The sequence below is a fragment of the Oncorhynchus keta genome, chromosome 21 (genome assembly GCF_023373465.1).
Source record: "Oncorhynchus keta strain PuntledgeMale-10-30-2019 chromosome 21, Oket_V2, whole genome shotgun sequence".
NCBI classification, from domain to species: domain Eukaryota; kingdom Metazoa; phylum Chordata; class Actinopteri; order Salmoniformes; family Salmonidae; genus Oncorhynchus; species Oncorhynchus keta.
Genome location: NC_068441.1, coordinates 26,014,475 through 26,028,205, shown reverse-complemented (window position 1 = coordinate 26,028,205; position 13,731 = coordinate 26,014,475). Strand labels below are relative to the sequence as shown.

General features: G+C 54.7%; 1 protein-coding gene across 2 annotated transcripts in view; it reads left to right on the top strand.

Moving 5' to 3' along the window:
• Nucleotides 1–13,731, top strand: part of LOC118400339 (SLIT-ROBO Rho GTPase-activating protein 3) — a 152,238-nt gene that overhangs the window by 61,769 nt on the left and 76,738 nt on the right. For both annotated transcript variants that reach the window (XM_052473573.1, XM_052473572.1), the window contains exon 3: nucleotides 13,075–13,237. In XM_052473573.1, coding sequence (XP_052329533.1) covers nucleotides 13,075–13,237 — 163 coding nt within the window. The remainder of the gene's footprint in view (nucleotides 1–13,074; nucleotides 13,238–13,731) is intronic.

Genomic DNA, 13,731 nt, shown 5'->3' with positions numbered 1-13,731 from the left:
GAGAGAGGGGAGAGACTGGGAGTGGGGAGAGAGACTGGGAGAGAGAGAGAGAGAGAGAGAGAGAGAGAGAGAGAGAGAGAGAGAGACTGGGAGTGAGGAGAGAGAGAGACTGGGAGTGGGGAGAGAAGAGAGAGGGGAGTGGGAGAGAGAGAGAGAGAGACAGAGAGAGAGACTGGGAGTGGGGGGAGAGAGAGACTGGGGAGTGGGAAAGAGAGAGACTGGGAGTGGAGAGAGAGAGACTGGGAGGGATTGGGGAGAGAGAAAGACTGGGACTGGGGAGAGAGAGAGACTGGGAGTGGGGAGAGAGAGAGACTGGGAGTGGAGAGAGAGAGAGACTGGGAGTGGGAGAGAGAGACTGGGAGTGGGAGAGAGAGAGAGACTGGGAGTGGGGAGAGAGAGAGACTGGGAGTGGGGAGAGAAGAGACTGGGAGTGGGGAGAGAGAGACTGGGAGTGGGAGAGAGAGAGAGAGACTGGAGGAGAGAGAGACTGGGAGTGGGAGAGAGAGACTGGGAGTGGGGAGAGAGAGAGACTGGGAGTGGGAGAGAGAGAGAGACTGGGGAGGGGGAGAGAGAGAGACTGGGAGAGAGAGAGAGAGAGGGGAGTGGGAGAGAGAGACTGGGACTGGGAGTGGGGAGAGAGAAAGACTGGGACTGGGGAGAGAAGAGACTGGAGTGGGAGAGAGAGAGAGACTGGGAGTGGGGAGGAGAGAGACTGGGAGTGGGGAGAGAGAGAGACTGGGAGAGAGGGAGAGAGAGAGACTGGGAGAGGAAGAGAGAGAGAGACTGGGAGTGGGGAGAGAGAGACTGGGAGTGGGAGGGGAGAGAGAGAGACTGGGGGGTGGGGAGAGAGAGAGACTGGGAGTGGGGAGAGAGAGAGACTGGGAGTGGGGAGAGAGAGAGAGACTGGGAGTGGGGAGAGAGAGAGACTGGGGGGGGAGGAGAGAGAGACTGGGAGTGGGGAGAGAGAGAAGACTGAGTGGGGAGAGAGAGAGACTGGGAGAGAGAGAGACTGGGAGGAGAGAGAGACTGGGAGAGACTGGGGAGACTGGGGAGAGAGAGAGACTGGGAGTGGGGAGAGAGAGAGGGACTGGGAGAGACGGAGTGGGGAGAGAGAGAGACTGGGAGTGGGGAGAGAGAGAGACTGGGAGTGGGGAGAGACTGGGATTGGGATTGGGGGAGAGAAAGAGACTGGGAGTGGGGAGAGAGAGAGACTGGGAGAGGAGAGACTGGGAGTGGGGAGAGAAAGAGACTGGGAGTGGGGAGAGAGAGAGAGACTGGGAGGAGTGGGGAGAGAGAGAGAGACTGGGAGTGGAGGAGACTGGGGAGGGAAAGAGAGAGACTGGGAGTGGGAGAGAGAGAGAGACTGGGAGTGGGGAGATTGGAGAGACTGGGAGAGAGGGGAGAGAGAGAGAGACTGGGAGTGGGGAGAGAGAGAGACTGGGAGTGGGAGAGAGAGAGAGACTGGGAGTGGGGAGAGAGAGACTGGGAGTGGGGAGAGAGAGAGACTGGGATTGGGGAGAGAGAAAGAGACTGGGAGTGGGGAGAGAGAGAGACTGGGAGTGGGGAGAGAAGGAGACTGGGGAGTGGGGAGAGGGAGAGACTGGGAGTGGGGAGAGAGAGAGACTGGGAGTGGGGAGAGAGAGACTGGGAGTGGGGGAGAGAGAGAGACTGGGGAGTGGGGAGAGATAGAGACTGGGAGTGGGAGAGAGAGAGAGACTGGGATTGGGGGAGAAAGAGACTGGGAGAGGGGAGGAGAGAGACTGGGAGTGGGGAGAGAGAGACTGGGAGTGGGGAGAGAGAGAGACTGGGAGGAGGAGAGAGAGACTGGACTGGGAGAGAGAAAGAGACTGGGAGTGGGGAGAGAGAGAGACTGGGAGTGGGGAGAGAGAGAGAGAGAGAGAGAGAGAGAGAGAGAGAGAGAGAGAGAGAGAGAGAGAGAGAGAGAGAGACTGGGAGTGGAGAGAGAGAGAGAGAGAGAGAGAGAGAGACTGGGAGAGAGAGAGACTGGGAGTGGGGAGAGAAAGAGACTGGGAGTGGGGGAGGGAGAGACTGGGGAGTGGGAGAGAGAGAGAGAGGATATATATATAGATAGAGACTGGGGAGTGGGGAGAGAGAGACTATATAGTATATATAGATATATAGAGATATATATATAGATAGAGAGATATATATATGGGGAGATATATATAGAGACTATATATATATATAGATATATATATAGAGAGATATAGACTGTGATGGGAGAGAGAGAGACTGGGAGTGGGGAGAGAGAGAGACTGGGGAGTGGGGAGAGAGACTGGGAGACTGGGAAGAGAGAGAGACTGGGAGTGGGAGAGAGAGAGAGGGGGAGAGAAAGAGACTGGGAGTGGGGAGAGAAAGAGACTGGGAGTGGGGAGAGAGAAGAGACACTGGGAGTGGGGAGAGAGAGAGACTGGGAGTGGGGAGAGAGAGAGAGGAGACTGGGAGAGGAGAGACTGGGGAGTGAGGGAGAGGGAGAGACTGGGAGTGGGGAGAGAGAGAGACTGGGATTGGGGAGAGAAAGAGACTGGGAGAGAGAGAGACTGGGAGTGGGGAGAGAGAGAGAGACTGGGAGTGGGGGAGAGAGAGACTGGGGAGAGAGAGAGACTGGGAGTGGGGAGAGAGAGAGACTGGGAGTGGGGAGAGAGAGAGACTGGGAGGAGGAGAGAGAGAGACTGGGAGTGGGGAGAGAGAGAGACTGGGAGTGGGGAGAGAGAGAGAGACTGGGAGTGGGGAGAGAGAGAGAGGGAGAGGAGAGAGAGAGAGAGACTGGAGATTGAGAGAGAGAGAGAGAGAGAGACTGGGAGTGGGGAGAGAGAGACTGGAGTGGGGAGAGAGAGAGAGAGAGAGGAGAGAGAGAGAGAGAGAGAGAGAGAGAGAGAGGGAGAGGGGAGAGAAAGAGACTGGGAGTGGGAGAGAGAGAGAGAGAGAGGGAGAGTGGGGAGAGAGAGAGAGACTGGGAGTGGGGAGAGAGAGAGACTGGGAGTGGGGAGAGAGAGACTGGGAGTGGGGAGGAGAGAGAGAGACTGGGAGTGGGGAGAGAGAGAGACTGGGAGTGGGATAGAGAGAGACTGGGAGTGGGAGAGAGAGAGACTGGGAGTGGGGGAGAGAGACTGGGAGTGGGGAGAGAGAGACTGGGAGTGGGGAGAGAGAGAGAGACTGGGAGTGTGGAGAGAGAGAGACTGGGAGTGGGGAGAAAGAGACTGGGAGTGGGGAGAGAGAGACTGGGAGTGGGGAGGAGAGAGACTGGGAGTGGGAGAGAGAGAGAGAGACTGGGGGAGTGGGAGAGAGAGAGACTGGGAGTGGGGAGAGAGAGAGACTGGGAGTGGGGAGAGAGAGAGAGACTGGGGAGTGGAGTGGGGAGAGAGAGAGAGAGACTTGGAGTGGGGAGAGAGAGAGACTGGGAGTGGGGGAGAGAGAGAGAGACTGGGGAGTGGGGAGAGAGAGAGAGACTGGGAGTGGGGAAGAGAGAGAGAGACTGGGAGAGAGACTGGGAGAGGGAAAGAGAGAGACTGGGAGTGGGGAGAGAGAGAGAGACTGGGAGTGGAGAGAGAGACTGGGAGGGGGAGAGAGAGACTGGGAGACTGGGGGGGAGAGAGAGAGACTGGGAGTGGAGGAGAGAGAGACTGGGAGTGGGGAGAGAGAGAGACTGGGAGTGGGGAGAGAGAGAGAGAGACTGGGAGTGGGGAGAGAGAGAGACTGGGAGTGGGGAGAGAGAGAGAGGGACTGGGGAGAGAGAGAGACTGGGAGTGGGGAGAGAGAGAGACTGGGAGTGGGGAGAGAGAGAGAGACTGGGAGTGGGAGTGGGGAGAGAGAGAGAGAGACTGGGGGAGTGGGGAGAGAGACAGAGAGACTGGGAGTGGGGAGAGAGAGAGAGACTGGGAGTGGGGAGAGAGAGAGACTGGGAGTGGGAGAGAGAAAGAGAGAGACTGGGAGTGGGGAAAGAGAGAGACTGGGGAGTGGGAGAGAGAGAGAGACTGGTAGTGGGAGAGAGAGACTGGGAGTGGGGAGAGAGAGAGACTGGGGAGTGGGAAGAGAGAGAGAGACTGGGAGTGGGGAGAGACAGAGACAGGGAGTGGGGAGAGAAAGAGACTGGAGGTGGGGAGAGAGAGACTGGGAGGGGAGAGAGAAGGAGAGAGAGAGAGAGAGGAGAGGGAGAGAGAGAGAGAGAGAGAGAGAGAGAGAGAGACTGGGAGTGGGGAGAGAGAGACTGGGAGTGGGGAGAAAATAGACTGGAAGTGGAGAGAGGGAGAGACTGGGAGAGAGAGAGAGAAGAGAGAGAGAGAGAGAGAGAGAGAGAGAGAGAGAGAGAGAGAAAGAAAGAGACTGGGAGTGGGAGAGAAGGAGAGAGACTGGGAGAGAGGGAGGAGAGAAGGAGAGAGAGACTGGGAGTAGGGAAAGAGAGAGGCTGGGAGATAGAGAGAGGGACTGGGAGTGGGGAGAGAGAGAGAGAGAGAGACTGGGAGTGGGGAGAGAGAGACTGGGAGACTGAGAGACTGGGAGTGGGAGAGAGAGAGAGGGGGAGAGAGAGACTGGGAGTGGGGAGAGAAAGAGACTGGGAGTGGGGAGAGAAAGAGACTGGGAGTGGGGAGAGAGAGACTGGGAGTGGGGGAGAGATAGAGAGAGACTGGGAGTGGAAAGAGTGGACTGGGAGAGAGAGAGACTGGGGAGTGGGAGGAGAGAGACGAGAGAGAGAGAGAGAGAGGGAGAGGGGAGAGAGAGAGAGACTGGGAGTGGGAGAGAGAGAGAGAGAGAGACTGGGGAGAGAGATAGGGGGAGAGAGAGAGACAGAGTGGGAGAGAGAGCAAGACTGGGAGTGGGGAGAGAAAGAGACTGGGAGTGGGGAGAGAAAAGAGACGGAGTGGGAGAGAGAGAGAGACTGGGAGTGGGGAGAGATAGAGAGAGACTGGGAGTGGGGAAAGAGAGAGACTGGGAGTGGGGAGAGAGAGACTGGGAGTGGGGAGAGAGAGAGACGGAGTGGGGAGAGAGAGAGACGGAGTGGGGAGAGAGAGCAAGACTGGGAGTGGGGATAGAAAGAGACTGGGAGTGGGGAGAGAGAGAGACGGAGTGGGGAGAGAGAGAGACTGGGAGTGGGGAGAGAGAGACTGGGATTGGGATTGGGGAGAGAAAGAGACTGGGAGTGGGGAGTGAGAGAGACTGGGAGTGGGGAGAGAGAGACTGGGATTGGGATTGGGGAGAGAAAGAGACTGGGAGTGGGGAGTGAGAGAGACTGGGAGTGGGGAGAGAGAGAGACTGGGAGTGGGGAGAGAGAGAGACGGGAGTGGGGAGGAGAGAGACTGGGAGTGGATTGATAGAGAGAAAGACTGGGACTGAGAGAGAGAGACTGGGAGTGGAGAGAGAGGATAGACTGGGAGAAAGAGACTGGGAGTGGGAGTGGGGGAGAGACTGGGGAGGAGAGAGGGAGAGACTGGGGAGTGGGAAGAGAGAGAGAGACTTGGAGAGGAGAGAGAGAGACTGGGAGTGGGAGAGAGAGAGAGACTGGGAGTGGGAGTGGGGAGAGAGAGAGACTGGGAGTGGGGAGAGAGAGAGACTGGGAGTGGGGAGAGAGAGAGAGACTGGGAGTGGGGAGAGAGAGAGACTGGGAGTGGGGAGAGAGAGAGAGACTGGGATGTGGGGAGAGAGAGAGACTGGGAGTGGGAGGGGAGAGAGAGACTGGGAGTGGGAGAGAGAGAGACTGGGAGTGGGATTGGGGAGAGAGAAAGACTGGGACTGGGGAGAGAGAGAGACTGGGAGTGGGGAGAGAGAGAGAGAGACTGGGAGTGGGGAGAGAGAGAGACTGGGAGTGGGAGTGGGGAGAGAGACTGGGAGTGGGAGAGAGGGAGAGACTGGGAGTGGGAAGAGAGAGAGAGACTGGGAGTGGGGAGAGAGAGACTGGGAGGGGGGGAGAGAGAGAGACTGGGAGTGGGAGTGGGGAGAGAGAGAGACTGGGGGTGGGGAGAGAGAGAGACTGGGAGTGGGGAGAGAGAGAGACTGGGAGTGGGGGAGAGAGAGAGACTGGGAGTGGGGAGAGAGAGAGACTGGGAGTGGGAGGGGGAGAGAGAGACTGGGGAGTGGGGAGAGAGAGAGAGACTGGGAGTGGGAGAGAGAGAGACTGGGAGTGGGGAGAGAGAGAGATGGGAGAGGGGAGAGAGAGAGAGACTGGGAGTGGAGAGAGAGACTGGGAGTGGGGAAGAGAGAGACTGGGAGTGGGGAAAGAGAGAGACTGGGAGTGGGGAGAGAGAGAGACTGGGAGTGGGGAGAGAGAGACTGGGAGTGGGGAGAGAGAGAGACTGGGAGTGGGAGAGAGAGAGATGGAGTGGGGAGAGAGAGCAAGACTGGGAGTGGGGAGGGAGAGACTGGGATTGGGATTGGGGAGAGAAAGAGACTGGGAGTGGGGAGGAGAGAGAGACTGGGGAGAGAGAGACTGGGATTGGGGAGAGAAAGAGACTGGGAGTGGGGAGTGAGAGAGACTGGGAGTAGGGAGAGAGAGAGACTGGGAGTGGGGAGAGAGAGACTGGGAGTGGGGAGAGAGAGACTGGGAGTAGGGAAAGAGAGAGACTGGGATGAGAGAGAGAGACCAACAAAATAGGAGAGAGAGAGAGATATATATATATAGAGTATATATATATAGAGAGAGAGAGACTCCCAGTAGGAGAGAGAGATAGATAGATATATATAGAAAGATATAGAGAGAGAGAGAGATAGAGACTGGGAGAATCTCAAGAGACTGGCAGTGGGGAGAGAGAGAGACTGGGAGTGGAGAGAGACCACTGGGAGCAGAGAGAGACTGGGGAGTGGGGAGAGAGAGACTGGGATTGGGGGAGAGAAAGAGACTGGGAGGGGGAGAGAGAGAGACTGGGAGTGGGGAGAGAAGGAGACTGGGAGTGGGGAGAGGGAGAGACTGGGAGTGGGGAAGAGAGAGAGACTGGGAGTGGGGAGAGAGAGAGACTGGGAGTGGGGAGAAGAGAGACTGGGAGTGGGGAGAGATAGAGACTGGGAGTGGAGAGAGAGAGAGACTGGGATTGGGGAGAGAAAGAGACTGGGGAGTGGGGAGGAGAGAGACTGGGAGTGGGAGAGAGAGAGAGACTGGGAGTGGGGAGAGAGAGAGACTGGGAGGAGGAGAGAGAGAGAGACTGGGATTGGGGAGAGAAAGAGACTGGGAGTGGGGAGTGAGAGAGACTGGGAGTGGGGAGAGAAGGAGAGAGAAGAGAGAGAGATATATATATAGAGAGAGATATAGATAGATATATAGAGATGGGGAGTGGATAGAGAATATATATATATATATAGAGAAGAGATAGAGAGAGAGACTGGGATGTCGAGAAAGAGACTGGGGGTGGGGAGAGAAAGAGACTGGGAGTGGGGGAGGGAGAGACTGGGAATATATATAGAGAGACAGAAACAGAGAGGATAGAGAGAACAGAGACTGGGATGGGGAGAGAGAGAGAGAGAGATGAGAGAGATAGAGAGAGAGAGAGACTGGGGAGGAGAGAGGGAGAGAAATATACTATATATAATATATATAGAGATAGAGATAGAGAGACTGGAGAGTGGGGAGAGAGATAGACTGGGAGTGGGGAGAGAGAGATACTGAGTGGGGAGAATCAGACTGGGAGTGGGAAGAGAGAGAGAGACTGGGGAGTGGGAGAGAGAGAGACTGGGAGTGGGGAGAGAAAGAGACTGGGGGTGGGGAGAGAAAGAGACTGGGAGTGGGGAGAGAGAGAGAGACTGGGAGTGGGAGTGGGGAGAGAGAGACACTGGGAGTGGGGAGAGAGAGAGAGACTGGGAGTGGGGAGAGAGACTGGGAGTGGGGAGAGAGAGAGACTGGGAGTGGGGAGAGAAGGAGACTGGGGAGTGGGGAGAGGGAGAGACTGGGAGTGGGGAGAGAGAGAGAGACTGGGAGTGGGGAGAGAGACTGGGAGTGGGGAGAGAGAGAGACTGGGAGTGGGGAGAGATAGAGACTGGGAGTGGAGAGAGAGAGAGACTGGGATTGGGGGAGAGAAAGAGACTGGGAGTGGGGAGGAGAGAGACTGGGAGTGGAGAGAGAGAGAGACTGGGGAGTGGGGAGAGAGAGAGACTGGGAGTGAGGAGAGAGAGAGACTGGGATTGGGGAGAGAAAGAGACTGGGAGTGGGGAGAGAGAGAGACTGGGAGTGGGGAGAGAGAGAGATTTCCTCAGAGAGAGAGAGAGAGAGAGAGAGAGAGCAGAAGGTCAAAGAGGGAGAGAGAGAGAGAGAGAGAGAAAGAGACTATAGAGAGGGGGAGATGAGACCATGATATCAGAGATATGGGAGACCTTAATATAGACAAGAGAGGGAAAGAGAAGAAAGAGAAGTGAAGGGAGAAGACTGGGAGTCTGGGAGAGAGAGAGAGAGAGAGAGAGAGGGAGAGAGAGAGAGAGAGAGGCAGACTGTGTGGGGAGAGAGACAGACTGGGAGTGGGGAGAGAATTATGGGGAGAGGAGAGAGAGACTGGGAGTGGGAAGAGAGAGAGACTGGGAGTGTGGAGAGAGAGAGACTGGGAGTGGGGGAGAGAAAGAGAGACTGGGAGTGGGGAGAGAGACTGGGAGTGGGGAGAGAGAGAGAGACTGGGAGTGGGGAGAGAGAGAGAGACTGGGAGTGGGGAGAGAGAGAGACTGGGAGTGGGGAGAGAGAGAGAGACTGGGAGTGGGAGTGGGGAGAGAGAGAGACTGGGAGTGGGGAGAGAGAGAGAGAGAGTGGGAGTGGGGAGAGAGAGAGACTGGGAGTGGGGAGAGAGAGAGAGAGAGACTGGGAGTGGGGAGAGAGAGAGAGAGACTGGGAGTGGGAGTGGGGAGAGAGAGAGAGAGACTTGGAGTGGGGAGAGAGAGAGACTGGGAGTGGGGAGAGACAGAGAGACTGGGAGTGGGGAGAGAGAGAGAGACTGGGAGTGGGGAGAGATAGAGAGAGACTGGGAGTGGAGAGAGAGACTGGGAGTGGGGAAAGAGAGAGACTGGGAGTGGGGAAATAGAGAGACTGGGAGTGGGGAGAGAGAGAGACTGGTAGTGGGGAGAGAGAGACTGGGAGTGGAGAGAGAGAGAGACTGGGAGTAGGGAAAGAGAAGGAGAGAGAGAGAGAGAGAGAGAGACTGAGAGTGGGGAGACAGAGACAGGGAGTGGGGAGAGAAAGAGACTGGAGGTGGGGAGTGAGAGAGACTGGGAGTGGGGAGAGAGAGAGAGAGAGAGAGAGAGAGAGAGAGAGAGAGAGAGAGAGAGAGAGAGAGAGAGAGAGAGAGAGAGAGAGAGAGACTGGGAGTGGGGAGAGAGAGACTGGGAGTGGAGAGAAAAAGAGACTGGAAGTGGAGAGAGGGAGAGACTGGGAGTGGGGAGAGAGAGAGAGAGAGAGAGAGAGAGAGAGAGAGAGAGAGAGAGAGAGAGAGAGAGAGAGAGAGAGAGAGAAGAGAGAGAAAAGAGACTGGGAGTGGGGAGAGAAGGAGAGAGAAAGAGAGAGAGAGAGAGATATATAGAGAGAGAGAGAGAGAGATAATACAGACTGGGAGTGGGGGGAGAGAGAGACTGGGAGTAGGGAAAGAGAGAGGCTGGGAGTGGAGAGAGAGAGAGGGACTGGGAGTGGGGAGAGAGAGAGAGACTGGGAGTGGAGAGAGAGAGAGAGACTGGGAGTGAGGAGAGAGAGAGACTGGGAGTGGGGAGAGAGAGAGACGGAGTGGGGAGAGAGAGCAAGACTGGGAGTGGGGAGAGAAAGAGACTGGGAGTGGGGAGAGAAAGAGACGGAGTGGGGAGAGAGAGAGACTGGGAGTGGGGAGAGATAGAGAGAGACTGGGAGTGGGGAAAGAGAGAGACTGGGAGTGGGGAGAGAGAGAGACTGGGAGTGGGGAGAGAGAGAGACGGAGAGAGAGAGAGAGAGAGAGAGAGAGAGAGAGAGAGAGAGAGAGAGGAGAGACTGGGAGTGGGGAGAGAGAGAGAGAGAGAGACTGGGAGTGGGGAGAGAGATAGACGGAGTGGGGAGAGAGAGAGACAGAGTGGGGAGAGAGAGCGAGACTGGGAGTGGGGAGAGAAAGAGACTGGGAGTGGGGAGAGAAAGAGACGGAGTGGGGAGAGAGAGAGACTGGGAGTGGGGAGAGATAGAGAGAGACTGGGAGTGGGGAAAGAGAGAGACTGGGAGTGGGGAGAGAGAGAGACTGGGAGTGGGGGAGAGAGAGAGACGGAGTGGGGAGAGAGAGAGACGGGAGTGGGGAGAGAGAGCAAGACTGGGAGTGGGGATAGAAAGAGACTGGAAGTGGGGAGAGAGAGACTGATTGGGATTGGGGAGGGGAGAGAGAGAGAGACTGGGAGTGGGGAGAGAGAGACTGGGATTGGGATTGGGGAGAGAAAGAGACTGGGAGTGGGGAGGAGAGAGACTGGGAGTGGGGAGAGAGACTGGGATTGGAGAGACTGGGAGAGAGAGAAAGAGTCTGGGAGTGGGGAGAGAGAGAGACTGGGAGTGGGAGAGAGAGAGACTGGGAGTGGGGAGAGAGAGAGAGACTGGGAGAGAGTTGTGGAAAGAGAGAGAGACTGGGAGTGAAAGAGAGAGAGAGACTGGGGAGTGGGGAGAGAGATTTGGGGGAGAGATTTGGGGAGTGAGAGAGAAAGAGAGAGACTGGGAGTGGGGAGAGAGAGAGAGAGAGACTGGGGGAGGAGACAGAGAGACTATATATAGAGAGAGAGACTGGGATTGGGGAGAGAGAGAGACTGGGTATAGAGAGATATAGAGACTGGATATGTATAGGGAGAGACTGGGATATAGAGAGAGACTATAGGGAGAGAGAGAGGAGATAATAGAGACATTTGAGAGAGAGAGAGAGAGAGAGAGAGAGAGAGAGAGAGAGAGAGAGAGAGAGAGACAGAGAGACTGGATGTGTAATGTTTAGAGAGAATTTTTGTGGGAGTTTTTCACTAGGATATAGGGACTGGGAGTGGGAGAGAAAGATGGGAGAGTTGAGAGACCTGGAGAGAGAGAGAATGAGAGAGAGAGAGAGAGAGATAGAATAAAGCCCTTGAGAGAGAGAGAGCGAGAGAGACTGGGAGAGGGAGTGGGGAGAGAGAGAGAGAGAGAGAGAGAGCGAGAGACTGGGAGTGGGGAGAGAGAGAGACTGGGAGTGGGGAGAGAGAGAGACTGGGAGTGGGGAGGGAGAGAGACTGGGAGTGTGGAGAGAGAGAGACTGGGAGTGTGGAGAGAAAGAGACTGGGAGTGGGGAGAGAAAGAGACTGGGAGTGGGGAGAGAGAGAGAGTCTGGGAGTGGGAGTGGGGAGCGAGAGAGAGTGTGTGTTTGTGAGCCTGGTTGTGATTAAGCATCTCAGGCCTCATCCACAAACACCAATTATACAGCGAGGAGCTGCAGCTCTCGTAGCCAGATAGGTGACTCAACCAGAACTGGTTGAAAATAAGGTGACGACATAATAAGGTGCCGAGACAGAAAATAGGCCATCCCAGAAGACAAGGAGAACATGTTTCACCCCATTGAGTTTGTATTGTGGTTAGAGAGTCACCTACAGCTCTAATGTTTCCTCTGTCTAGTCTATCTGAGACTGTTAATCCCTTTGCCATAGCAACGTAAAGTTCAATTTAATCGTCCCATTATTACTAGTGACCACTTAATTATTGGACTGGCCCATATTGTAATTTGGGTTTATTGGACTATTACTTCTCCGATTCCTCTCGATTCCAAATCAACGTGTTTGGCTTGCTTCCCTGACAAAGTCCCCCTGTAAAAGTCATTTTTAAACCGTGATCCGATGGACAATGCTCAATCAGACCTTTTCAAATGCAGAAGTCTGAATTCTTGCTTTCAAAGTATAATATGATTCTCTGCCCAACTTCTCCTTCACAGCAAGCATCCTTGTTCCTCTTCCTCAAATGGTGAGATTCATCTTGGCTCTGCTGAGTTGACCTGCATTAGCATCTCACCAGTCATAGACTGTCAGTATGTATGGCTGTGGTAGAACCATATGACTGTATAGCATGTCAACTGTGTACATTGCGGTGTCTTGCTGTGGGGGTAAGTGGGAGAATAATGGTAGCAGCACTCTGGAACAGACAGATATCAGCTTCATTAGAAGTGATTAACATTGTAGAAGGGAGCCTTTGATGTTAGCGCTCATCCCTTTTCTTTGCAGTAATTACATGTGCAGTTTTCACCCCGGCTCAGTGAAACCCTATCCTGCTATCTCTCTCACTCTGCCTCAGACCCCTCTCTCCTCTTTGTCCTTTTCCCCAGAGTTTGTTGATTGATTAATGTTGAGATAGGGTTTAGACGGAGGGACAGGGGTGTGTTTGTGTGTGTGCGTGAGAGAGAGAGAGAGAGAGAGAGAGAGAGAGAGAGAGAGAGAGAGAGAGAGAGAGAGAGAGAGAGAGAGAGAGAGAGAGAGAGAGAGAGAGAGAGAGAGAGAGTGAGAGTGAACCTACACTGGAGGGGGATGCAGTGAAAGTGGATTAGTCTTCAGTCAGAGCCCATGCCTCTCAGGGTCATTATGGTTACCAGCGTTAAGGAATTAAACAATCGATGCCTTGTCAGACTGGAGCGCTGCAAGGGAAACTAATGGCGTCTGTTCTGGCCTAGTGCCATCACTGTAGAGGGATCGAGATAGAGAGGGGGAGTGAGGGAGGGAAGGATGGAGAGAGGAAGAGAGATAGGGTTGGTGGGAGAGAGGTAGAGAGAGATGGAGAGAAAGTCGGGAGAGACAGGCAGAGAGAGAGGGCTGTGATGTCTAATGTCACTGTGGTTGTCTCTGCAGTCAGCCAGCAATGGGATCACACAGCAGCTGTATTGTTTAGTGTGAACAGCAATCAGCCTTAGTAGCCCTCATTTAGTAGCTATGCTTAACTTAATGGCAAGTCATCAACCTTCTGCGGGAGTTCAGATATTTGCTCTGACCATCACTTTTGGTCTGTTGTCTGTTGAATAGACACCCTAATCAGATAGTAGGCCTTATAAATATTGAAATGATAAAAGCAGAGACAAATGGCAGGTATGTCCTGTATGTTACAGTAACACTTGCATTACTAATCCCTCTAACGTCACCTCCTCTCTGTGTTGTGTTCAGGAAGGACCAGCACCTGCTGTCCAGTGTGAACTGCTGGTACCTGGTACTGAACCAGACCAGGAGAGAGAGCAGGGACCACGCCACCCTCAATGACATCTATACCAACAACGTTATCGTCCGCCTCGCCCAGATCAGCGAGGACGTAATCCGCCTCTTCAAGAAGGTCAGTTAATACGTCAGTCATCCCTCTGTCCGTCCGTCTGTCTGTCCCTCTGTTTACACCTTTCCTTATCACCAGTGCCAATGTGGTCAGAGGCAAAGATACAAAAGAGTTCTGGCTTTTTGTGTGAGTTTGCTGAGCAGTACTGGGCAGCGTGATCATACACAATTAATACCAGGCCTCATTGGTTTCTTTTGGTTAGAACCGCATTCAAACCAGCTTTCAAACCAGGGCTTTTGAAATGAGTCTGAAAAAGCAATTTGCCTTCATCCTTTCCGTACTCCAACTTCGGTGTACAGATTGATGGTAGGTTACCGTGAGACTGTGAGCAGCTACATTACCAGCTGACCTGTGTGTCAGCACATTGTATACCTCCGTTGGTTCCATGTGACCTGTGTGTCAGCACATTGTATACTTCCGCTGGTTCCATGTGACCTGTGTGTCAGCACATTGTATACCTCCGTCAGTTCCATGTGACCTGTGTGTCAGCACATTGT